The following is a 24,701-nucleotide window of genomic DNA, read 5'->3' as shown; positions in this document are numbered from 1 at the left end:
TGGGCGCGCTTATAGGTTGACACTGGTCACGTCATGCTGCTTTATTCCTTAAATATTTAATTCCACACTGTTTTCCAACAGAACCTTCTTATCCAAAGGGAGAATCCAATAGCAACATGCGCATGAGCTGGGAGCTCCGCACCTTCATCAGCCAATCCAAAGGTGAACTGAATTATAGCATGGGCTTGTATGGGCCAGTTTTTCCTAAAAATCTTTACACCAAGTACCACCTAAAAAAAAAAAAAGTGCACTCCAAACACGATCGTGACCAAACATAAAATACAGCAGTGTAGTAGATTTAAATATTCTTGAGAAACAAGACATACGTTTACTAGGGGTATGTAAACTTATAAGCACAAATGTATGGTGAGAAGTCGTCTTAATGCCCACATAATCCAAAATACTGTGGTAATTGTTTTGATATTTTTAGAAGTTGAAGTAGACGTGAGTAGAGTTGTGCCTGTGAATTTTGAGTTGAGAGTAATGAGTAGAGATGTCGTCACATCTTTTTGACTTCATTTGTGTTCTTCCTTTGCGTCAGACTCTGCAGCCCGGCAGAGCCCGATGGAGGCCGTCCGGCGGTCCATCCGCAAGTTTGAGGAGAACCGCTATGCCGTTATGAAACAGCGCAACATCATCGGCCAAGTGTGTCACACGCCCAAGTCTTACGACAACGTGATGCACGTCGGCCTCAGGAAGGTCACTTTCAAGTGGCAGAGGGGAAACAAGATCGGTGAGAACCGTTGTTCTTTTGCTACACCAGAACTTTGCTTCTTTTGCATTTTATGTTACAGCCGTATTTCAAAATGTTTTCTTTCTTTTCTAATGTTTTAACTAGGGGTATCAAAATGAGTGTGTTAATTTTGAGTTAATTTAAAGTTCATTTAACAACGCTAATTTTTTTAAACACGCGATTAATGACCGCCCCTTACTTGAAAAGCCTGTCCAGGGGGAATTCCAGTCGTAACACAGCAGACACGTCCACGTCAAAATTTAGCAGTGATAAATTTAATAATAATGCATATATTTGTTGAGACTGGGGTCAAGTTGGGGCTGCTTCATTATTAACAAAATGTTAATCACGATCCTTTATTTTTTGGTACAAAACAAGAAAATGTTTAAACGTTATATTATGACAAATACAATTCTTAAATACACTATAAATATGCAAGTTCCTTTTGGATGAAACAAAATGTATTATTTTTTTTCTTTCTTTCTTTTGGAATGTAATAATTGAAATTAAAATAGAATTTTAATTAATTGCACCGCCCGAGGTCAAGTTGTATTTGACAGTTTTAAAAATGTGCAGAATTTCACAAGTTACATCATGTTAATAATTATATAGCTCTTAATATGAAAAGAAAAAACTAAGCTGTTACCGTCTTACAAATACAATTACGTCATCTAGTGGCAGAAAAATAAACAAATCAATACCACACTTGTTGTTTTTTTTTACAGTACTGTGCATCTTTTAATTTTAACACAGTTTTATGAGTTATGAAATTACTGTATCAATGACGAAAAGATGCAGACATATTTCTATTAGTTTAATTTTTTCCACTTTTATGTTAACAAGAGTATAAAAACGTAGAATTTTTTTTTTATTGTACATTTAGAACAAATATAAAATATGTGATTACAGTAATTTCTGGACTATAAGCCGCTACTTTTTTCACTTGCATTCGACCCTGCGGCTAATACAAAGGTGCGGTTTATCCATCAGATTACAAGGGGGCGCACTATAAAGGAAGCGGCAGAGCGTCAGTGAGCCCAAATACAGTAGGAGACAGAACGAGAGTGAGACAATTTGTGCCCTCATTATGGAAAAGAAAGTAGCGGGAACCCGGTGCGATAACATTAAAACACCTGCGGTTTATATGTGTAACAAACTCGAGTATTCCCCAAATTTAGCTAGCGTGGATTATAGTCAGGTGCGCCTTATAGTCCAGAAATTATTGTCATTGTGAGTTAACTATTGCGATTAATTACGATTAAAAACTTTAATCGTCTGACACCCCTAGTTTTAACACACTCAATCAATGAACATAACTCTAAATTCCGATTATGGTGCACGTCTGATGTGTTTTTGCCAACAGGTGAAGGCCAGTATGGGAAAGTGTACACCTGCATCAACGTTGACACTGGAGAACTCATGGCCATGAAAGAGGTTTGTAGCCTAGGTAGTGCCTACTGACACGCAGCGCTAAAGTTCATTTTTTGCGGTGGACCCTGAGAACACATACCATATAATTTGACTTAACGTTTCAACAATAAGAAAAAAGACACATTCTTTTTTTATTCCCCATGTGTCTGCAGATCAGATTCCAGCCAAACGATCACAAAACAATCAAAGAGACGGCAGACGAGCTGAAAATCTTTGAAGGCATTAAGCACCCGAACCTGGTGCGATACTTTGGAGTGGAGCTCCACAGGGTAAGCTTTGGTTGTTCCTCGCCACTCCTCCCTCTGTCAGCCACTGTTTGTTTGCTAAAACCAGCTTGGGTATCGATAACCCGTCAGGAGGAAATGTACATCTTCATGGAGTACTGTGACGAGGGCACGTTGGAGGAAGTTTCCAGACTTGGTCTGCAGGAGCACGTCATCAGGCTGTACAGTAAACAAATCACCACCGCCATCAATGTCCTCCATGAACACGGCATTGTCCACAGAGACATCAAGGGTCAGGATCCAAAAAGTCTTTGGCGCACCTTTCTGTCTTGTTCTCTTCCTAACGACGACACTTTTATCAGGAGCCAACATCTTTTTGACGTCTTCTGGCCTCATCAAACTGGGTGATTTTGGCTGCTCTGTCAAGTTAAGAAACAACACTCAGACCATGCCGGGCGAGGTCAACAGCACCCTGGGGACAGCCGGTAAGGCCACGTCTTAACTTTAAATTCTACGATTAATAAAAAAGCGCTGTTGTTGTTATGGCCGTTGATTATATTTCTGCTAAATGCTGTAATTTCCAGTTAAACCTGTTTCTCATTTTTTCCACCTCATCTCATACAGCATACATGGCACCTGAGGTCATCACTAGAGCAAAAGGCGAAGGTCATGGCAGGGCGGCAGACATCTGGAGTTTAGGCTGTGTCCTCATTGAGATGGTCACAGGAAAGGTGAGAACCAATCACAAAAAAATAGTACTTCATGGTAAAATGGCTTCAATGTGCTTCACAGCCACTAGAGGGCGTAGTTGTACTTCTATGATTAAACCACATCATATTGTAGCCCTCATGCAATTCTTTCAGGGATTTCAAGCAGGCAATATCTTATTTGCAAGTCAACCCCCAATTATTATTTTTTTATTTTATTTTTTTTTTTTTTTTACAATATGTTGTATGTGGTCCACAAGTCTAAACACATTCTGACTAATATTGCGTTTGGAATATGAGTAAAGCGCAAAATCCACCCGTTTTTTATCCATCTCAGTGTGGCGGCCATTTTGTCACTTGCTTTCGACTGAAAATTTCAGTCGACAGCAAGTGACAAAATGGCCGCCCCTTGAGATGGCTAAAACAGGTGGACTTTGCTGCTGAACACAAACGCAAATATTCATCAAAATAGCGTTTTTTTTGTCAAGGCATTTATTGGGATTGACTTCACTTTCAATGTGTGATTTCTAAATTCTAATCCATCTCCCTTTTTTTTTCTTTATGTGCAGAGACCGTGGCACGAGTATGAGCACAACTTTCAGATCATGTACAAAGTGGGCATGGGCCATAAGCCCCCCATCCCCGAGAAGCTGAGCAGAGAGGGCAAGGACTTCCTGGGCCACTGTCTGGAGAGCGAACCAAAACGACGGTGGACAGCCAGCGCACTGCTCGACCACCCCTTCGTTAAGGTCAGTGGGCCTCAATGTCACATAGTATTTCCTCAAATAGTGGAAATATTTATTTGCTAGTTACGTAAACATACACAGCCACTATAAAATGACATATTGTTCCATCATTGAATCCCGTATTAACAAATGTCCTTGCCACTTTGGCGCTTTACTCACCTCATGTAATCTTATCTCCTGTCTTGCTTCAGGTGTGTACGGATGAAGAGTGACTTTCGGACTTTCCAGCACACACACTGTTGACCACACAACTATGGACTTAGTGGACATTTTGGCTCAAGGCACATGCAGTGAAACTGAGGAACGCAAATCCAAGCAGAGGACAAACGGACCTTTGTGACTTTAAAGTGTATATAATGTATTCATCTGCATTCATTCTTGTATAAACAATATTGTAAAGTTAAAATTATTCTCATTGGCGAACAGACCTCTGAAAAGGCATTGAGAGCATTTTTTAAGCAAATGGGAAGGGATGGGGGGGAGGGGGGGAGTAGAACACCTTATGGCACTTTTAAACTGTTTACCCAAGGGGGCAGTTAGTTGAGTAGAGGGGAAAATCTCATTTCAGTTGACCTTTGAGAGGCAGGATGGGAAAGTGTTGCCAAATGGAAGGAACTGCAATTTTTATGACATGAACTGAAAACACCATCCAAATATTCATATTAATTTATCACTTGCCAAGTGTGAGCAACGGGAAGGATTTTTTTATGATGTCTTTGATTTTGTTGAGGAGTAAATGTCAAGTTACTGGTAAAAAAAGCTGGTCATATGAACTGGTGCAGCCCAAATGAAGAGAAATATGGCCTGCCTTTGCTCTCTGCTGCTCTACACACATGATCCTCTGCTGCTCTTAGTGTTTGCTATGTACAAACAATATTAATAAACCAATCATTTTTTAAAAGAGGATATTCTTTAAAAGAGGGTTGTGCTTGTTTTCAATACAAAGGCAGTCTGAGGCCCTCAATATTATTTATGACATTTACATTAAAAGGATACTTGACTCATTGAGCCATTTTCAACAGTAAAAAGTTGGTATTTTGTCCGGAATCAATGCTGCATTCGAAGATTGTCGGAAGTCAGACTTTGCCGAGTTCAAACCAGGAAATTCCACTTGCGAAGTTGAAAAAAACGACAGACTGTGACGTCACTCTACAATGGTGGCTTCTTTGGAAACACAGACCGTGAATGGTAAAACACAATTTATACGAGTTTAAAACTTTTTTCATTCATATTCGACATAACTACGTAACACAACATACGTGACAGTATGCCGCTATCTCCCTGCATGAAATTATACGGTGAACTACTAAACTGTATGAAAACAAATGAAGCAAAATTGCGAGAAGGCAATTTTGGTGGAGGTCAAAATATATTTTGAGGACCAAAATAAAACTATTTATCACTATTTTCATTGTTTACTTTAGCCTCAAACGCTTTCCGGTCAGAACTACCACCAACTCGATATATCCGACTTCCGACCATCCTCGAATGCAGCATAATTTGATAGCGCCATTATTTTTCATGTACAATACCTTTTAAGGGAAACTTGACTCACTGAGCCATTTACAACAGTAAGAAGATAACATTTTGTCTATAATGTGATAACTTCATTATTTTTCATAAAAAATGAATACCTTTAAAGACTAATTTTCCCACTTGCTTTCCACTGAAGATGACATCACCTGTGCTGAGGAAATAGGTAACGATCAATCATGGCTCAGTTTGCTGACCAAACACAGAAAACAGGTGAGCCATGATCGGTCGTTACCTAAGTGGAAAAAATAGTGTTATTAATTGTACAAGAAAAATTAAAATTCATTCTGGACAAAATATGACGTTTTTACTGCTGAAATTGGCTCAATGAGTCAAGTATCCCTTTTTTAAAAACTTTTTTCCACTTGCCGTCAACTGAAGATGACATCACCTGTGCTGAGGAAGTAGGTAACGACCAATCATATCTCACCTGGTTTCTGAGTTTGGTCAGCAAACTGAGCCATGATTGATCGTTGCCTCTCAGCACAGGTGATGTCATCTTCAGTCGACAGAAAGTGGAATTTTTTTTATTTTAAGGTATTAATAGTGCATGGAAAATAGTGCTTATAAAATTTATTCTGGACCAAATATTAACCTTTTACTGCTGAAAATGGCTCAGCCAATTATCCTTTTTAAATGACTTCAAAATACTGCACCTTAAATGCATTGTAGTGCCAACTAATGTTGAGAGGGGGCGCCATAAGAAGCACACATGCTGGTGAGGGAACAACAACAAAACACAAAAATGCCAGCGATTCAAAATAAAGATGATTCCAGTCAGAATAGTTTTCATAAATGTATAAATTTATTCATTGAAATGTGGACATTAAGCTTATTTAAAAGCTTGTTCAATTTCTTTGGAGATCATTCGCTCACACAGCAATAGTGGCGACAGTACGAAAACCGATAACGAAGAACTGTGTAAAAGCTATCATTGCACAAACAACATAACATGACTAAAAATGCCCTTTTTTTCCCTCTCATAACAACGAGGTTTAATTAGTCCCTGTTTAAAATTAATGAACTTGCTGAGCACTTTCCAGCTCAGTCAATAGAGCTTCAAATGACTTGTAACAAAGTCAAACGCTAGAACAGTATGTCAAGTGACAGAAGGAGCCTCAGCAGTTTGTTTGGTAGATTTTCTTAGGGAGCCACTCTGCTCCTCTGCTTTCTTCTCTTCCGGCCCTGAAAACACAACCACAGTGGGTAACACGACAACACTCGCCAAGCTACTGATGCATGTCCACGGTGGCTGGACCCACGTAATTGTCTGTGCAGGACCAGTTGGGATGCAGTTGGGTGTGGAGGCGTTTTTCAGCATCGGCGAGCTGGTAATACTTCTCCTGCTCCTTCTCTGACAGCGATTTCCACTGTTGACATGCCAACCACACACTTTTGTCAATCAACAAACTCCAGATTGACATCAGATAACTATGCATGAAGCTTCACATTTTGGAGCCTAAAGTTATGGTAGGCTACATACTCACCATGTGACCCAAGACCTTATTGGCCACAGCACTGTCACGGATGTTCAACTGCGCCATAACATTTTCCCTCTGCTCCTTCCGGAATATCATAAACGCGTTAGGTGGCTTTTTAATGTACACCTTATCTTCATCTTCCTGGCCTTCACGTTTCCTTTTTCTAGTGAAACAAAAAAATCTAAACAAACAGGACATGAAATTTATACTGGTGAGTAATATTTTTCTTCAAACATACTTGGATGTCAGGACCTTTCTTGTAGGGGTGATAGGATCCGTATGGCTCCTTTATCAAGAAAGACAAAAGTATTTTGCTGTAGGTTTGTTTCAATAAGTATCTTGGCATACATTCAAAACATCAAATAGGTATATTAGAGGAATTCAAGCCTGGAAAATACTTTCGAATTCTGATCTATTTCTACATCATTCGCAGGCGATAGGGATCAGGCTGGCCCAAACGCAGCAAAAATACACTTATAATTGACGGCCATTGAAATGCATTTGAGATTTTTTGTAAGCACAAAATATTCACACAAAAAATGCTGACAAACTTCAAACAATAACAAAATAAAATTTAAATCCATCCTTCCCATTTCTATAGCGCTTATTCTCATTCAGGTGGCTGCAGCTGATGCCAACAGACTTTGAGGGGGCAAGTGGTATAGTCAACCATTTACATTTCCCACACAATATTCCAATTTATTGAGTTGTGCCTGCATGTGGCGAGGTGTTACTTACGGCATTTCAGCAGGAGGTAACTTTGCACCCTCTGGCAGTACCATCATAGCTTCTTCATGGAACTGCTGGAGACACACGCACACAAAAACCCAGACACAGATAAGCTGCAATGGCGCCGTTTCCCCATCTGGTGGCAGTACGCAAATGATACAAATACTACAAGTATCTGTGACACATCTGGAACATTTCTGCTCAAGTTCATTTGTGTTCATGGACGCTTAACGAACTTTAAATAATTTAAAGAAGTGTTATCTAATCTGAGAGCCAAACTAAAAATCTGTCCCTCTTGCTTTTCTAGTGCTGACTTGTCACGGGTTAGCTAGCATGTTTGTGGGTGGGTGGTAGGTTTCTTACCGGAGGAGTAGGAGCATGCGGGTGATTAATAGGCCACTCATAGGGTGGGTGCTGATAGTTCATATACTGTGGAAAGAGTGGAGACGTAACATTTAAAAACAGTATATATTTTTTAAACAACCCAATTAGCGCCCCCTTTCAACTGAATTGTAGAGCATATTTTGTTGTTTTGCTTTTAACATGGGTTACCAACTTTCTTGAAAGTATTAGCCGACCGGTTGCCACATTTAAGGCTTCTAGAAAATATATAAAGTAAGTACAGCCATGAAGTGGAATGAATATATATATATATATATATATATATATATATATATATATATATATATATATATATATATATATATATATATATATATATAAATGAAAAGTAGAGCATGTGAAATTATTCACCCCCTTTTCTCTCAGTGCAGCCATATTGAAATGGGGAAGAGTATCAGACCACTGCTAACCTACCAAAACCCAGCCGTCTCTCTATTTTCAGCCCAAACAAGAAGAGCATTGATCAGACAGGCAGCCACGAGGCCCATGATCACTCCGGATGAACTACAGAAAACCACAGCTAAGGTGAAGGTGTGGGGAATCTCGCCATATAGGACATCTAGTACCGTTAGTCACACACTGCACAAGTCTAATCTTTAAGAGTAGCAAGAAGGGATTTCTGAAAGAACAACATTTCCAGTTGCATGCTTGACTGGGATTGCGTTCTTTGGGTCATACTCAGGTTTTGCGCCTGTACATGTGCCTCACTCGCCGAGGCGAGACTTACATGGAGCTCCAGACCGAGTGCAAATAATGTGAAAATAACCATATAATTTATGTCCATTGAAATGCATTGGGGGAAAAAAAAATCCTAACCCTATAAAATATAAAACATACTGACAAATATATATATATTTTGGGTATTGTTTTTAAATTAAATATGCAAATCTATGGGTGCTAAACTGTGACTATGCGGGGTGGACTGTATAACTATTGGAAGGTAAGGGGTCTTCTGGGATTAAAAAATGTTTTCATTCAATAAAATTTGTTTAGAACTTTTGTGATGCATTCCTGATATTCTATTACTATATGAATTAAAAACTTTATTCCTTTGAAGTTTCCTCCACTGAAAGTGTTTTCATTGCGAATCCCTCTTGGCTGGATGGACGCTCACCTGCTTGGTGACATCACCAACTGGGCCAATATTCAGGTGAGCCTGGTGCATGTAACCCAAATGCAGCGGTGCTCTGTAGTTCATGTTCATCAAATTGTCTCCCCGGATATAGCAGTCACCCGACCCCGGGTACTGACTTCCTGTAAACATGGGGAGATTGTCGAGCGGCATGTCGGCGGGGTCGCTGGGTGTGGGGGGAGGGGGGCGAGTGTTGCACAAGTGGCCCATCTCTTCCAGGGGCTCGTAGAGCGGAGTGAGGAGCTCGTACCATTTCATCTCGTCCACACAAGCCCCCTTTGGCATCGGTTCCATTTTAGTGCAAAAAGTGAGATTCCTGAAACGCATACATTTCATTTTCAAGTTCTACTATACAGCTGTTAACAAATTTTAACTCTTGTATCACAGGGTCAGCAGCAGTGTTAAAATGCTAAATAAATCTTAATAATTAAGGTTTTACGATGGACATAGTTTAATGTGGACCAAATTATTGCTATTTTCATTACTTAAAACTATTTAAAGATAACATGGATACTTGATAGCTATAGCAGTCAATGGCAGTCAAATTCATTTTAAAATATGAACAGTGTCACTAAAAGAACTGGGTTGAATATTAGAGGTTCTGCTGTATAAAACAGGCAGCAACACTAAGATCTTACACACACATTTTGAATTACTGCTGCTTTCCTTCTAAGTCAAATTCCTTTTTTATTTTTTTATTTTTTTTTAACTGTAACTAGTAATAAAATATTCCATACAGTTAAACTGATTTTACTGTCATATGTTAAAACAACATTGTTTTCTAAAACTAAGAGGATTCAAGCATTTTCAAGAATCCCGTCATTTTAACACTATAAAGCAAATACACTTGGCTTCTTTGGGTAGTAATCAGATAATCTCTAATTCATTCATTCCATTCTAATTAGAAATAAACACGGTTTCATACTGAGTACAATTCATTCTTTTAAACAATGCTGAATACATAGGCCTACTACTAAATGTTATATTACAACATCAACTATTTGCTCCAACATTCAAATGTTGATGAGGTTTAGTATGCATTAGTGCAAAAAGTAGTACCTTATAATGTATATTTATGCAAACATCATAAGGCTCCATGAATTATTTGATCAAATTGCCAAAATTATGTTAATACTTACCACAAGTGACTATATATAAAGTATTTGGGTAGAAGCTGAATTCAACCTGCACATGCAGATGACTAATACAGAAGTAACCGGCAAAGAACCAACTTGATGGTGAACGCTGTTTATGTCACGTGTTGTCAAAGACGTCTTTGTAACGTTTCGTGTTGCCATGGTTACGTGCATGCCATTCTTCGGCGACTCTGCGTCGATCACGTCCGCACTTTCTTTGATCAGTTCTTTGACTTGAAAGTGGGGCACCGTTCCAAAGCAATAAAGTCAACTTTCCCACCGCTGTAGATAGGGAATTAAAAAAAAGAGACAAGAAAAAGATTATTAGACTGTACGAGAACTTAACAAAAACATGCACAAGTATTATGGTGATCGATGATGATACGTTAATGAATCATTTTGGGTATATGGGGAAAAATAATAAAATAAATGAGACAGTTGTATTTATAATCATGATGAGCGTTGTCTCAGTTACAATAACAGTGGAATATATTCCAACCACTCTCAATAGGATTAACCACTTGTGTTAGAATATTAAATATTGTTACTTGTTTTTACCGTTTTCCCCTCATACATATAAAGCATGAATTTAGCAGCAAGTACTGGACTTTTTTTTTTAAGAGGTGCTCTTTGTATTGTGTGAGTGTGTGGGTGTTGTGTCACACACACACACACACGCGTGCGTGCGCGCGCACGCAGCACGCACGCACGCACACGCACGCACACGCACACACACAACAATCTATACAGCATTACTATAAAGTATTAATAATAATGATACTAGAGATTTATCATCATGAAATAAATCGTTAACTGTATTTGTCCAATTAGGTGCAAATGAGAGCCTCACAGTTCTGAGGTTTCACGGGTTTGAGTCTTTGCTTTCCTTTGTGGGGTATTCATGTTCTCCCCGTGCTTGTGTGGGTTTTCTCCGGGTACTTTTGCTTCCTCACAAATTGCAAAAACATGTTGGTTAATGGAATGGCACTTAATGTGTGCTCTATGGTAAACTGGCAACCAACTAATCAGGACAAGTGGAAGTGGCATAGACTATAGAAAACAGATAGATTGGCTTGTCTAGATGAAGGAATGATTTCCTACTGTAAACATGGTAGTGTCAGATAAGCAAAGGTAATAGGCAACCAATCAGATTGTTCCAAGGGCCACAGACTGAGGCATTCTTGAATTGCGATGACACACTGTGACATACTAAAAAGTTAAGGCTTAAATTAATTTGGAAATTCCCCATCAACTGTATAGTTCTTTGTAGCTACTTATAAGCTTCCTAGTTAAAGGTATCCTAGTATTCCTAGATCAAAGAGAAAAAACAAAATAATACACTGACCGGAGACATTCTTTGGCCAGCCCCATTTTATTAACCTTCACTCATATGAATAGTACATGAGGAATGTTGGTTACATTACACAAAATGTGCAGTAACTCAATACAAACTTGTGTATTTGTAATTAAGTTCCAGAGACAAAATGTTGATTGTCACACATATACTCAAGTTTTACAATACAATTAGCATACGCATATGTATACATTCGTAGAGTTCAACAGTATATACAATTTTGGAAATTAATTTATGTGACTATTCAAACATAATTCAATTTTCTCTCTGTGCTATTTTTTTTTAAACATATGATTAAGTAGTTGCTGAGCTTGTTGTGACTTGACTTTAAAAGTCACCAAAAACAGCTACAATTTTCTAAGCAACTTGAACGCCATTCTTCCAAACACTGTCCACTTCATTCACACGAATACACTGCCTACATTGTTCTGTAGGGCAGATCGCCACTTGTTGCAGCAGAAAGCAACAGTGCAGTCATAAAGCTAACTTAAATGTCCGCTTTGCTGCGACTGTTCTGTCGCATCTCCAAGCTTTTTAGCATCCTCAGTTGTTGTTTTGACGAGTCGTCTTGCTCCCATAGGTTGAAGATCTGTTAATCTCAGTCTGGCCAATCATCCAACGAACTCCCACTGAAGCTGCGAGATAAACATTTGTGTTAAATTTAATATTTTACTACTGGAGTGCAAAACAAAGACATACTTGAGATTGTTGCCACAGAAAAAAAGAACATTCTACCTGACAAAGACTTGGTAAGCTACAGCATATTTACTTAAGATATTGAGGAATCTACTCTATGTACAAATATTTGATCACATATGAAGTCAGTGTTTAGCACATAAGGGCCCTTATTTATTACAGAAACACTTGTGCTTCATTCACTATTAGAACTTCCCTTCTCTCATGAAAACTACAATGGAACCTTTAAAGTCAAGCACGTCTCGCTTGTTTCAAGCGTAAAAGGATTTATTCAGCAATTCCAGTGTAGTACTTTGTCATAGCTGTCGTGAAAGCGTTATATAAATAAAGATAAGTTAAAGTTAAAGCGATAACGACGGTTCTTAGTAGTAATCATATTCATCACAAACATGAAACGCCACCACGCACTGTTATACTGTGTTTTATTATAATATATTGTAAAAATGTAACGTGATAATAGTGGTATTAAGAAGTGGATTAGTTCACTTTAAGTCACTGCTAAAGGCTCAGAACAAATGTATGTAAGATGTTACTTGGGGGGGAAAACATCAAATGAAGCTAACTACTGTTATTAAAGAGACAGTGTATTATTTAGTGCCATCTTGTGGTGATTTAATAGATTGCAATGATTTTGAAGCCTGCGGTGCCTCAGAGAGGACACACTTCGCAAGGCTACCGCCAATTAGTACCAATGAGCAATGGGAGCGGCAAGCAAGACTGGGCTAGCATGAACTTGCTAGAGCAGTGAACAACAGTGGCTAGCGGTAGAAGCTAGCAAGAACAAAACAGAGCGAGACAAGTGGCGGAAGCCCGAATCACGGGACACAGTGACAAGCCGCAGCTGTGGAAGGTAAGCAGCTTGGGTCAGACACTAGCTGCAAGCACCACCAGAGGCTAACTACGTTCACAAAGTTCTCCTTCTTACTTACTAGTTACTAGACCTATGATAATATATTTTTTAAATGCACGTTGATGTATGTACTAGAATTTTTTTTTGTTGTGCATATTATTGAAATTAAAGGGCTTTAAAATTAATGAATTATTAGGTCACCACTAGATGGCGCTAAATAATACACACTGACTGGAGTGTTTATGCTGCTTTGTCAGTGAGTAACCTTTCTTATCTCACTTTCAATGTTTTTGGTTCCTGTTCCTTTTTTTTTTTTTTTTGAAACCTTGTTGAAGTTGAACAAGTTTGGTCAAATTGAAGTGCCACAAAAAGCCAAAGAAAACCCTAACAGAAATCCACTGTTCAACATTGACTGAGGTCCTGTTGTACACTAAAATTTTGGGAAATATGCTGACAGTTCATATTATGTAATATTTACTATATATTTATCAAAATTTTATGGCGTTGAACCTTTATTTGACTTCAGAGGTTCCACTGTATTCAGATGCATGGAAGTGTTCATAAGAACCTGTCCATGCCTGAAAGGCATCACCACCAAGCGTGACTATAAAAACAAATGCAACTTACATTACAAAGTGTCAAATCTGCCGCTCAGTGGAACTAATAGGAGCAGGTTTAATGCAAGGCGGATCAATTAAACCCTGCAAACAGATTGATGTCCCAGTACCTTTTACTTTGAGTGAAACTAACCTGCAGTGCATAGCACCACCGAACCCAAGAAGGTGGCCACTGATCCCGCAATAATGAGCTGTACGAGGAGCAAGCCCAGAGGGTACAGGAGCAGGCAGGACCAGAACAACCAGTTGATCAATGACCAGGGGCGACGTGGAGGATTCACGATGGGGCCGGGGTACCGCCCCGTCCGCAAATAGCCCTCTTGAAAACCATCCTTTACATTCCAATACAAATATTGATCACAATTAGTGACATATTCAACTCAACCAAGATTCTTTAAAGTGGAAGTCAATATTAAACATTTCTTGACAATAATATGTTATATGTGACCTCACTAGTCTAAACATTACATTCTGATTAATATTGTATTTGTGGAATATGAGTTATGAAGCAAAATCCAGCCATTTTTTTTCCATCTCAGGGGGCGGCCATTTTGCCACCTGCTGACTGAAGATTAAATCAATGTTGCTCAGAGCTCAGGCAACGACCAATCACAGCTCACCTGTTTTGTTAAGCTGAGCTGTGATTGGTTGTTACCTGAGACTTAAGCAACATTGATGTCATCTTCAGTCAACATTAAGTAGCAAAATGGCCGCCGCCTGAGATAGATAAAAATGGCTGGATTTTGCTGCTTCACTCGCACAATATCAACCAGGCCTTTTCAACATTTATACATAAACAAAAAAAAAATCAAATAAAGAGGGGGAAATTAAGTGTTTTACCTAAAGGCAAGAACCTTCTCACCTTCTTCTGGTAGAGTTTGTGCAGCCAATCAGCACACTCAGATTCATCTTCTGGGATCAGTTCCAGAGGGATTCTCCTGCAAGTGAGCAGGGCGAATGCAACACTCAGATACAGACAGGATGATCACGTTTATGAGAAAGCACAGCCACGAAAAGCAGTCAGTACCTCACGTATAAATCTGCATGGTATTTCTTTCCGCTCAGGATTCCCAGCAGAGTTGGCATTTCGTTGTTTCTGAAGTTGAGTGTGGAGTCGTACACAGCTGCGACTGTGCAGAAAAAAAAGTCACTTAATGGTTTTTACTGTGCGCTCATTTGAAAACGACTGGTACCGTAAATATAGTAACTGATGGTGACAGATACTCACCGGTTCCTCTGAGGTTTTGAACAGTGACCCAGAAGCCTTTGGTTCTTGGTAGAAGATGATGCTTCAGTTTGGGCAAACCTTTGGTCTCGGCCACCTGCATGCTAATCTGGTGCTTCTTTGGTGTGAAGCGAGTTCCTTCACAGTAAAGCAAAAACTAACACCGGAAAATTGTTTATCAATAGTTTTATTCCAAGGCGCTAATCACTGATGAAGATAGGGAACAACTCTCACACATACCCAATAGTTTTCAGGGTAGTCCCTCAGGTTCTGAAGACTTTGAGCCACCGTCTTTCTGTCCTCTTCCCACTTCCTCTTGCAGAAAACGATCTCCAGGAAGTACCACATCCAACCAATGACTGGGACGTAAGCCAACTCTTTTTTGGCAAGAACTTTAGAACTCTGAAAAACATTCAGATCATGTTAAATCATGTTAGTAAAGTGCACCTCCCCTCACTGGGCACCAGATGACTTCAGGGCAAAGTGTGTTGACTACTTTTTGAAAATATGGTAACATAACTTATAGGCTATGTTTACATGTGGTATTCTAACTTCAAGTACATTCAAAATGGAGTCTGGGGAGAGCAGAAAACACCAGAAAAAAAGGATCTAGAAACGAGGAAGTAAATGAGAGTTGATATTTAAATACGATGTTCATCTTTTTTTTCTTAAAAAAAAAAAAAAGAACGATGTTCACACCCGCACGCACGGGCGCGCACACACACACGCACTAATATGAAAATCAGCATTCTGATTTTGACCTCAGACTTCAATTAGTTGAAATAAGTTTAAGTGTGCGGAGGTTTTGTTGACCGGAGCACATATCACATAGTGTTTTTTTAACATTAACGTTAAACTGGTAGTTGCAAAGGTATTTGGAAAAAACAAAGTTAGGCTGGTTATTGATACCCTAAAACAACATACATTTAGGGCAAGTTTCCTAAACATGTTTAGCAGTTTAGTTCCTCCCCAGGACGCAAACACAATAAAATTAGTGCTGTCAAAGTTTGATTAATCACCAAAAATTATCGCATTAATCATATATTAACGCAGATTTATCACACTATTAATATTGATTGCAGATGATCCTTTAGCTTGACAGCAGATGGTTAGGCTAAAGGTAGCGCAGGTTCTGTTTGAGCAGTAAACATAAACATTTAATAAATGTTTGCATATGACATTCAGAATATTTGTCAAATTGCTGGGGTAATTTATTTATTTATTTATTTTAATTATGCAAGTGGAGGAGGAAAAAGAGGAGGATGAGAGTGTGCAGTGGATCAAAAAATTTGATCATAAGATTAAATGTCGAAAGAATGAACACACAACAGGTGTTCTTAAAATTTGGCGGGCAAAAAATGTAGATAAAAAAACCCTTTTTAATTAAGTGATCAATCATGATTTATCAGAATTCTAAGATGTGATTAATCTGATTTAAAAAATGTAATCGTTTGACAGCTCTAATTAAAATATTTCATATAGTGCGTTAAATCTACCATCTACAGATACGGAGTATAAAATGATATAAATGAACATAGGAGACATGCACACAACAAACATGAATCAAAGCCATTTTACTTCAACCCATTTCCTATGGATGTTTTAGAAATGATTGTTTGAAAATATAAACACATACTGGGATATACAGAAATAATCGACTTTCTTACCCCAAGAACTCCGAATCGCTCACAGAAGGTCCAACCACACAGGAAGTCTATCTCAAAAGTGTGGTTGAGAACCACAATTGCATTTTCCTTTCCATACAAAGGGTAAGACTTTGGATCTGTATAGAGGGTGCATTCTGTTCCAGACCACCACTCCAACGCCGCTACAAGCTCTATGAGAGGATATAGACATTTGTGAGGCTGCTTGATAAAATCAAGATGCAACATGATGTCAATATAGTACTTACGGCTGGAGATGGAGTAGGCGAATCGGCAGTTGACCTTTCGGGCCAGCTGCTTGTTGAACAGCCACAAAGGTAGAGTGCATAGTTGCAGCAGGTTGATGATGAGCCCGCTGACCAGGAACACGTAGCAGATGATCAGGTGGCTCAAGAAGTGGCTTTTTAGCAGCTGGACCAGGCTCATTGCTCTGGAATATTTGAACAACATCTGTAGTTGTGTTAACAGTTTGGGTTGCCCTGGGTGGTGACTGCATGCATCGTCCAACCAGAAGCGGCATAACGCATTTCTTTCATTGCAATGTGTTAGTTCAGTTCATTTGCACAATGGATTCTTTCATTTGAAGGAAGACAGTAGTATAAAGTAGCTATTGTGTTCATTTCTGACAGTACAAGAGCTTCAAGTTGGATTGCATTGTGCAATAACTTTATATACAAAGGTTTAAAATGCTGCCAGTTAAAAAAAAAAAAGTTCTCTCTCACCCACGTCAGCAAGCAAAGTAAATATTACTTTGCTCCGGGCACCAGAAGGTTGCCTCCAACTCCGACTTCTTCTCCAAGCTAAGGTAAGAAAAAAGAACAGTGTATTATAGATGCATTGCGCTTGAATATCTTGTTCTTCTACTCCTGCTTCAAATCTCAACGTGGGCGTGTAAAAGTGTGACTTAACAGTTCGACGATGCCAGCCTCGCAGTTGCTCTTCCTACCACACCCATTTCATATGATTTCGCAGACACGCCTGAATCACCGAATGCAGCTTGACTGAGTGGCGTGCCCTCGCTCGTGCAAACTAACGCCTCCCAAGATCGTCTATACCCAGCTGAAGGTTCACGGCTACAGTCGCGACCGCTGGTAGTCCTTTTCAGACTTTGATACAGCAGAGTTGGGCTTTTGGTCACTGTTCTGGGTTTGTCCAAGATTCGTTTTTATTTTTGTTTTATCGACAACTTAAAAACATGACAGTAAATGTAATATTAAAAAAAAAATTACAAAAAGGAAAAACATGAAGTGACCTTACTTTCATTCCGTTTCCTCATTGGTAGTTGCCATATTTGGTAACAGGAAAATGACTTTTGACTAGGCCTCGAATACGATACCTGAAATGAGCGTGGTTTTCAAAACAAAAGGATCATGCGTGTATAAGGTATTATTTTAATTACATTCGATCTCATAAAAATAAAAATAAAGTCTCAAATTGATAAAAGCACTGAGCTGTATGGAAAATGAATTTGTTGGTGGGCAGTGACCTCTAGTGGTGGCTTGTAAAAACGTACAGCAAGACTCAAACTGTATTCCTACTTGTTTTTATTATACTTTATGGAAATTGTATGTACACATCAATGATTCTCAAATACCACCCAAAGAAACACACTGTTCCCCAAGTACCAACAGAATGACCAACAATAAAATACAGCAAGTAGGCCCAATTTTGCGTTAACAAAAAACAAAAACAGAGGACATGGCAGCAGGAGTTGGACCAAAGGACGAGGTTCGAATGCAAGTTGATCTGGCGGAAAGGCAAATCTGTGATGTAAAGCGACTAAGCATTTCTCCATGGAAAAGGTGATTGCTGTAATAAAGGAAAAATATTAGACAAAATTTACAAAGTAAAAAGAAAAGTAAAGAAAAAAGAAAAAGTAGCATTTTATATGTGCAAGTAGGAAATACGTATTGCATATATATGTATATATATAAAATATATAAAATAGAAAATAAAATAAATAGATATAATAGATGAATATAAAATAGAAAATAAATGTTAAAAATAATATTGTGCCCCTAATTTAAGGACACTAGTTCACATGAAAGAAAAACTCAGAGTTACACCTTTCCAACACCAGAGATAAATAAATATGCACTAAGTACCTTTCCCATAGATCATCCGATGGGAAAACTCAAATACATTAATAAATCTGCTCATTTTTTGAATTTGATTCCACATTTGGAAGTTTTGATTTGGTTGCTTGAAACAAAACACGAGACAAGGGTTAGGCTGGTAGTAATGATGAGAAATTGAAGCTTCACGAAGCACTTGCGATACATATATATATATATATATATATATATATATATATATATATTCCTCTAGATAAGTCTGGTGCATCGGAAAGTGATTATCTTTCCACTGCATCTTTAAACCAAGCGTGCCATCTAGTGGAGTCTCGAAATATCACGAGTAGGCCTACATCAAGAAGCTTTCGCAAAGCTTCATTTGTCCATCAGTAGCTGGCAGACACCATATCAAGCTAACATGAATACACAAAACTTAGTTTTACTGAATCTAACTGTATGCAACACTTCCAATGGTTCCTATATCCCACCACTAGGTGACGGTATTGCTCTGAAAAACATCCTCCTGTTTCCTAACCTTGAGGTTGCTGATCTTCAAAAGGTGAGTATACTTCAGTGTTATTTCTTAACATCTCTACTCAAGACATTAGACCAAGAAGCGCAAATTCAAGACAACAGGATTCTTCTTGCTTTGGCAATATAATGGGCAGATCTGATTTGCACTGAATAAATCTTTTGTTAGCTTCCACAACCAATAATGTAAATATCAAGCGGGATTTTAGTATAATTGAAAGGGTCCTCACGTGTTAATGATCGTCACACGTATTCAAGTATGAAGTATTCAAGAGACACATAAAATACCTCACTTTTAGATGACAGTATTCATCCACTGTCATGTGGCAAATACTTCCATCTTGGAGGTTCCGCTTTTGTTGAGATGATTTTTGTTACATGACATTCCAGGGCTGTTATCTGTTAAACAGTTAAATCAAGTAGAAAGGCTATAAAAAGTGATGTGAAGAAGCTTCCGTGCGAGCAACTAAAACACACATGTTGAGACTGAGATGAAAAGCGCACTACATACTGTACTTCTTTGACGTGTGGGCAAGTACCGCACTTTCATCTTCACTGCGAAGTGAAAAGTAAAAGTTCCCTGTGTTCGTCTATGTGTTAAACACAATTTTTGTTGTGTATTTTTAGGTCACTGGTGATCTTTAAGTGTTGTGAAACATCTGGTGAGAATATGAAGAAAAGCGTGAGTGAGTTATCACCCTCTCGTTTGTCACTTTTTTCAGTGTTTAGAGAAAACTTTTTCTACTTAGACAGCAGGTCCTCTTTTATCCATTTGCTGAAAGGAATGTATAATGCCTGTGGCAGACATTTTTCACAATAATCCTGATGCAATTGTCCACAGCCAACATTTTAGAGCCAGGGAGATGTATTATTTTGGCTGCGCATCACAAGATGCAGTTGGATAAGCCTGTTGTAAAAAGAACCCTTTGAAGATTGAAAGTGACATCACTGCACAAGTATGCGTTAATAGACATTATCTACTTTTCCGACATTGTTCATTCCAAAATGATGATATTAATTCTGAGTTTCGTGTCAATCTGTCCCATACACAAACAAATCTGGTTAAAATCTGAAGTTAGGTAGTTGTGCTGGACTAGAATTGCTCAACTTGGCATTGCAAATCATGCAGTTAGGACGCTGACTCTCATCATTCAACTCAACTCTACATTTGGAGAGCACTTTAGAGCAACTACCACTATTTTCTTAATCCTTTCGTACTATGTCGAGCCCCAAAAAACAAAAAGTTGGTCGAACGAATATGTGCAATATGAATTCACATAGAACGGTGTTCCACAGGGTTCAATACTGGGGCCTCTGTTGTTTTCATTGAATCTGCTGTCACTGGGTAGTGACCATGATAGTTTTGTTAATCAGATGAATCCCAAACATGGAAAATGTGTCCTCATTCAGGCAAACGTCAGTAAATCAGGCGGTAAATCTGATTATGTCATATTTGATGGTCGCTAATTTGAACATCATCAAGCGAGAGGATGTGCTCACATTTTCTGAATGCATGTTCGAATTATATTGGAAAAATAATGACAACACAGCCTGAGGCCCAAACTTCACTTGACATCTTGTATATGTTCAGTAAGGCCATAATGAGATCCTGATGTATGCAGTGTCTCCTGCAGGGGACTTGGCACCGCAGCCCCGTCCATCAGGAAAACCAATGAGAGCCCCACTTTGGACTCACTGGATCTGGGCACTCACCTCAATTGCATGCTCTCTGACTTTCACAGGCCTGAGCAACCTTAGCGTATTTAAGCTAATACCATCACCTAGGTGCAGGAAATCAAAATACTGCCTGTTTATGCAGTAGCGTTCCCTCTACTTTGGCAAATGTCAGAATTGGGATTTGCTCAGGAAGGGGACAAGTGATTCAACATGGGCTTATGTGCTGGTCATCGCACATGAGTGAGAGCAACTGAATGTGTGTTGGGAGCATAACCAGATAGTCTAGTCATGCTTAATACACGCGGCGTGAACCCATATACAGTATATCACATTGAATGTAGTCACATGCAATCTTGTCTAAAATCATTGTGATTTATCACAAAGAAATTGGGGGGAAATGAGAAATGTTAACATTCCTTGCCTCTTTACAGATATGTGTGCTGCATTTGATCTGATCCAATTTTAAAGAGCAAAGTCAGACAAATGCGATGTGAAGAGGGCTTGCAGCAAAGTGCACTGCCTGGCTTTGTTTTGTGCAAGGTTATTGAGAGGCCAAGCCTTCACAACCTGATTTAATGACACCAAATGGATCTGCTCTCAATTTCACACAAACCTAAGTGGAAACAAGCCTCTGTTTGACACCACCTTGACCATGACGCATATTATCTAATTCTTATTTCCATTTGTGCTTTTAACCCATTCACTGCCATTGACGACTATAGACGTCAAAAATTCATGTGAACTATTTCTATTAGCTTAACTTTTTTTTTCATTAATTTTTTTATGAAAACCTAGTAAAACACTTTTTATTGTACATTTATAACAGATGTAAAATTTGTGATGAATCCTGAGTCAACTATTGAAGTCACGCGATTAATTTTGACGCTCCTCATTTTAAATATATATTTTTTAAATTAGGGGCGTCAGGCGATTAAAATTTTTAATTGTAATTAATCACATGACTTCACTAGTTATACATATATCTGTTCTGAATGTACAATAAAAAAATTCTAGGTTTTCATACTTTTGTTAGCAAAAGTGAAAAAAAATCTTACACTAATAGAAAAAGTTCAAATGAATTTTTGAAGTCTATAGCCGGCAGTGAATGAGTTAATAAGCAGCAAAGTGCGTAAGTCACTACCTATTTTTTTTGTCTGCTTTGGAGAGTCAACCTTTAATATTTTACGGGAATGGGGAAAAAAAGGATTTTGATATTTAATATCATTTTTTTCAGACTGATACCAGAATGAGAACACTTAAGTAGGCACCGATACCAATACTACTAGTACTTTTGGTCCATACAACTTCCCCCCCAAAAATGACATATCATTTTAAAGAAATTATCCCCAAATATATTTTTTTTTCTTAAAATTCCATGAAATTAATGGTAATTTTTTTCTCCCTCCTAATTCCTAGTTCCTATCCTGATAATAAACGGCCACGTTAGGGCAGCCGGAATCATGCCGATACCTTGAAATAAGGTCAGGTATCAGCCCGATACCGACACCTGGTATCAGCACATGTCCATTGTTTAAACTCTAAACCAGGAGTGCCCAAGTGTGAGACCTATACAGCATGTTTTAGGTGTTTCCCTCCTCCAACACACCTTATTCATATGATCAGGATTGTTCAGACTTCTTCTGCAAAACTTGCTGATGAGCTGATCATTTGATTCTGGTGTGCTGGAGGGGGAGGGAGGCATCTAAAACAGGCTGGGTAGGGGCTCTTTAAGATTGGACTTGGGCACCCCTTCCCAAAAAAACATACTTCAAACTATGATCTCGAAAAACTTAAATATAATTTCAAACTCATAACGTTATTTTGTAAATAAATGGCTTACACTTTATACACTAATTATCAGACTTACTTATGCCCCAAATAAAGTTTAAAGATAAAAATAACTTTATTTGTAAATTGAAGGTCAAGTCAACATTGTAGCCTGTGGTGATTATCATACTGCTAAAACAACAAATGGCATAATGGCCTCCTATTTTTGCACAGTACAGTACATTTGTTGTTTTTCACATTGTGAATTTAAGCAAAGTTTAAAAAATGTGATTACTGCTACATGTTGGGAAACGTATCCCTCATTTGCTTCTACTCCAACTGAACACCCAACCACTTTACAGTATTTGATCATGTCTTAAGTTAAAAGTTGACGTTCTCTTCATTGGGCTTGTGCGTTGCAGGAGCTCAGCTTGCGGTCTCAACATTTTGACAACTCTGGCTTGTCGGGCGCCCGAAGACTGGCATAAGGAGTGGATATTTTTCCAGTGACTATGGGGATTTATGCTCTGAAATAAATGACTTACTTAATTCCAAGTGACAGATCCACTTCTTTGCTTTGGCAGGCGCAAGAGTCACTTTGTTCGGGGGCGACGATGGTCGACTCGTTAAAACGGCCAGTGGGAACAGTAAATTCTGATGTGATTTCACTCGGATTCTGTGAAACAGGAAATCACAGCTTTTCCTGTGAATTAGTGCTGCCTATTTCATTCACATAATGTTCCTGCAAATAACAGGAGGAGATGATTGACTGTCAAGCAAAAAGCTAGTTTATTTATCAGGCATTAAAAATAAATAAATAAATACATTAAATAAATACAAATATGAAAACCTTTCGCCAAGACACTTTCATCACCTTTTTCTGGCCACTGTGTCAGAGAGCGGGATTACACAAGATGTACTTAGTCCATTTCCATGAAACTGAGGGGGAAACACTTTGTTAACATTACGAAATATGCTGTTAAGCTAAATAAGCACTCACATTTGCCATTTTCGTATCGAAATTATGGTAAATACCACATGTCGAGCAGAAAATTGCACATGAATGCCCCCTCATGTAGTATTTTCCACTGGACAACTGGGAATTAATTTTGATACCAGAGTTTGCGAGCTGAGAAAACTTTTCAAGTTTCAACATGGCGGAGAGGGCCGGAGGATTTCGTGAGGCAAGAAATGTTAACCTTATAAGGACATTATCGTCCGCTAGCAGGTTGTTTTAAAAATCGACACAATTACGCAGCGTACACAATTCTATGTCCTGTTCTTCACAACTCCTTATTTGCCGGCTGCTGCCATGTTTATTTTTTGGTACAACAACGAAAGCACATGAACAGAACTCAGCCCTAATTAGGAGTTTCCTAGTAGTAAGGTCCATCTTTCTCATAGCTTGTGAAGGCAGGGTTAAAGGAAAGCTTAGCTCGGCTAAGCTAACAATTCTAGTTACTGTAAAGTTAAATTTAAGTAATAAAAAAGCAAATAATAATACTTTAGGCCTACCTATTGCCCATTTATATTGATATTACCTTGTTGCCTGAAAGCTTTTTTAGTTTGTGATAGTTCAGTGAGGTTCCTCAGCAGATGGAAAAAGTATGGAAAAGCGAAAAGTGGCATTACGTTGAGAAAGTTTGTCAGTGGAATATTATTTGAAGCTACCTCGAATCACCGGTTGATATTTCACACATCTCTCAGTGGAGAGAAACATCAAACTTGTGTTTAAATGAGAGCGTAGTAGTCGCGTTCAGTTTTATGTATTTGGCTCAATGCTGCTAGAAGTGACAAGACGGTGCCGAGCGCCATTTCTGGACCTCCGAGATAACTAACACTGTGTTCTGTCTATCTGTGTTGCGGTTGTGGACCTTGGTGACAGTGAAGACACGTTTTCTCGAGGATGTTCATCTTTGTGGACTAGTGGTTGGTGTCTCAGCAGAAACCGTCGGTTTACTGGGTCACACATTGACATCCTCTGGCAGAGATCA

The 24,701-nt window shown here is 38.6% G+C and overlaps 3 protein-coding genes and 1 long non-coding RNA gene across 11 annotated transcripts in view; 2 read left to right on the top strand and 2 right to left on the bottom strand.

Annotated features, from left to right (window-relative positions):
• Window positions 1-4,745, top strand: part of map3k4 (mitogen-activated protein kinase kinase kinase 4) — a 29,606-nt gene extending 24,861 nt beyond the window's left edge. For all 3 annotated transcript variants that reach the window (XM_077582381.1, XM_077582380.1, XM_077582382.1), the window contains 9 exons: window positions 82-162; window positions 542-733; window positions 2,097-2,167; window positions 2,317-2,433; window positions 2,521-2,680; window positions 2,751-2,873; window positions 3,013-3,119; window positions 3,665-3,844; window positions 4,033-4,745. In XM_077582381.1, coding sequence (XP_077438507.1) covers window positions 82-162; window positions 542-733; window positions 2,097-2,167; window positions 2,317-2,433; window positions 2,521-2,680; window positions 2,751-2,873; window positions 3,013-3,119; window positions 3,665-3,844; window positions 4,033-4,053 — 1,052 coding nt within the window. In that variant the 3' untranslated portion in view covers window positions 4,054-4,745. The remainder of the gene's footprint in view (window positions 1-81; window positions 163-541; window positions 734-2,096; window positions 2,168-2,316; window positions 2,434-2,520; window positions 2,681-2,750; window positions 2,874-3,012; window positions 3,120-3,664; window positions 3,845-4,032) is intronic.
• A 1,412-nt stretch (window positions 4,746-6,157) lies between these two features.
• LOC144062007 (transcription factor 7-like 1-B) lies at window positions 6,158-10,409 on the bottom strand. 4 transcript variants are annotated; one of them, XM_077582993.1, is made up of 8 exons: window positions 10,258-10,409; window positions 9,101-9,434; window positions 7,948-8,013; window positions 7,594-7,658; window positions 7,094-7,141; window positions 6,862-7,018; window positions 6,637-6,744; window positions 6,158-6,559 (listed from the first exon to the last, which is right to left on the bottom strand). In XM_077582993.1, the coding sequence occupies exons 2-8, from the start codon at window positions 9,410-9,412 to the stop codon at window positions 6,518-6,520; spliced, it is 798 nt and encodes a 265-aa protein (XP_077439119.1). In that variant the 5' UTR covers window positions 9,413-9,434; window positions 10,258-10,409; the 3' UTR covers window positions 6,158-6,517. The 4 variants fall into 4 exon arrangements, with proteins under 4 accessions (XP_077439119.1, XP_077439120.1, XP_077439121.1 ...); XM_077582994.1 differs by having other exon boundaries at window positions 7,594-7,655; XM_077582995.1 differs by lacking the exon at window positions 7,094-7,141 and having other exon boundaries at window positions 6,862-7,036.
• A 1,194-nt stretch (window positions 10,410-11,603) lies between these two features.
• On the bottom strand, window positions 11,604-17,717 carry agpat4 (1-acylglycerol-3-phosphate O-acyltransferase 4 (lysophosphatidic acid acyltransferase, delta)). 3 transcript variants are annotated; one of them, XM_077581936.1, is made up of 10 exons: window positions 17,570-17,717; window positions 17,383-17,460; window positions 16,909-17,110; window positions 16,664-16,833; window positions 15,237-15,398; window positions 15,000-15,153; window positions 14,799-14,901; window positions 14,634-14,709; window positions 13,905-14,103; window positions 11,604-12,243 (listed from the first exon to the last, which is right to left on the bottom strand). In XM_077581936.1, exons 3-10 carry the CDS (start codon window positions 17,108-17,110, stop codon window positions 12,152-12,154), a joined length of 1,158 nt encoding a protein of 385 aa, XP_077438062.1. In that variant the 5' UTR covers window positions 17,383-17,460; window positions 17,570-17,717; the 3' UTR covers window positions 11,604-12,151. The 3 variants fall into 3 exon arrangements, with proteins under 3 accessions (XP_077438062.1, XP_077438063.1, XP_077438060.1); XM_077581937.1 differs by having other exon boundaries at window positions 16,909-17,090; window positions 17,570-17,716; XM_077581934.1 differs by lacking the exon at window positions 17,570-17,717 and having other exon boundaries at window positions 17,383-17,558.
• On the top strand, window positions 17,016-23,262 carry LOC144061450 (uncharacterized). The gene is made up of 5 exons (XR_013296182.1): window positions 17,016-17,465; window positions 17,633-17,751; window positions 19,227-19,291; window positions 19,891-19,949; window positions 23,130-23,262. It is a non-coding gene; the product is annotated as an uncharacterized LOC144061450 (long non-coding RNA).
• Window positions 23,263-24,701: the final 1,439 nt, after the last annotated feature.

Source organism: Vanacampus margaritifer, chromosome 12, assembly GCF_051991255.1.
Source record: "Vanacampus margaritifer isolate UIUO_Vmar chromosome 12, RoL_Vmar_1.0, whole genome shotgun sequence".
Taxonomy (NCBI): domain Eukaryota; kingdom Metazoa; phylum Chordata; class Actinopteri; order Syngnathiformes; family Syngnathidae; genus Vanacampus; species Vanacampus margaritifer.
The sequence above is the reverse complement of the archived record's forward strand: the minus strand, read 5'-3'. Positions and strand labels throughout refer to the sequence as shown.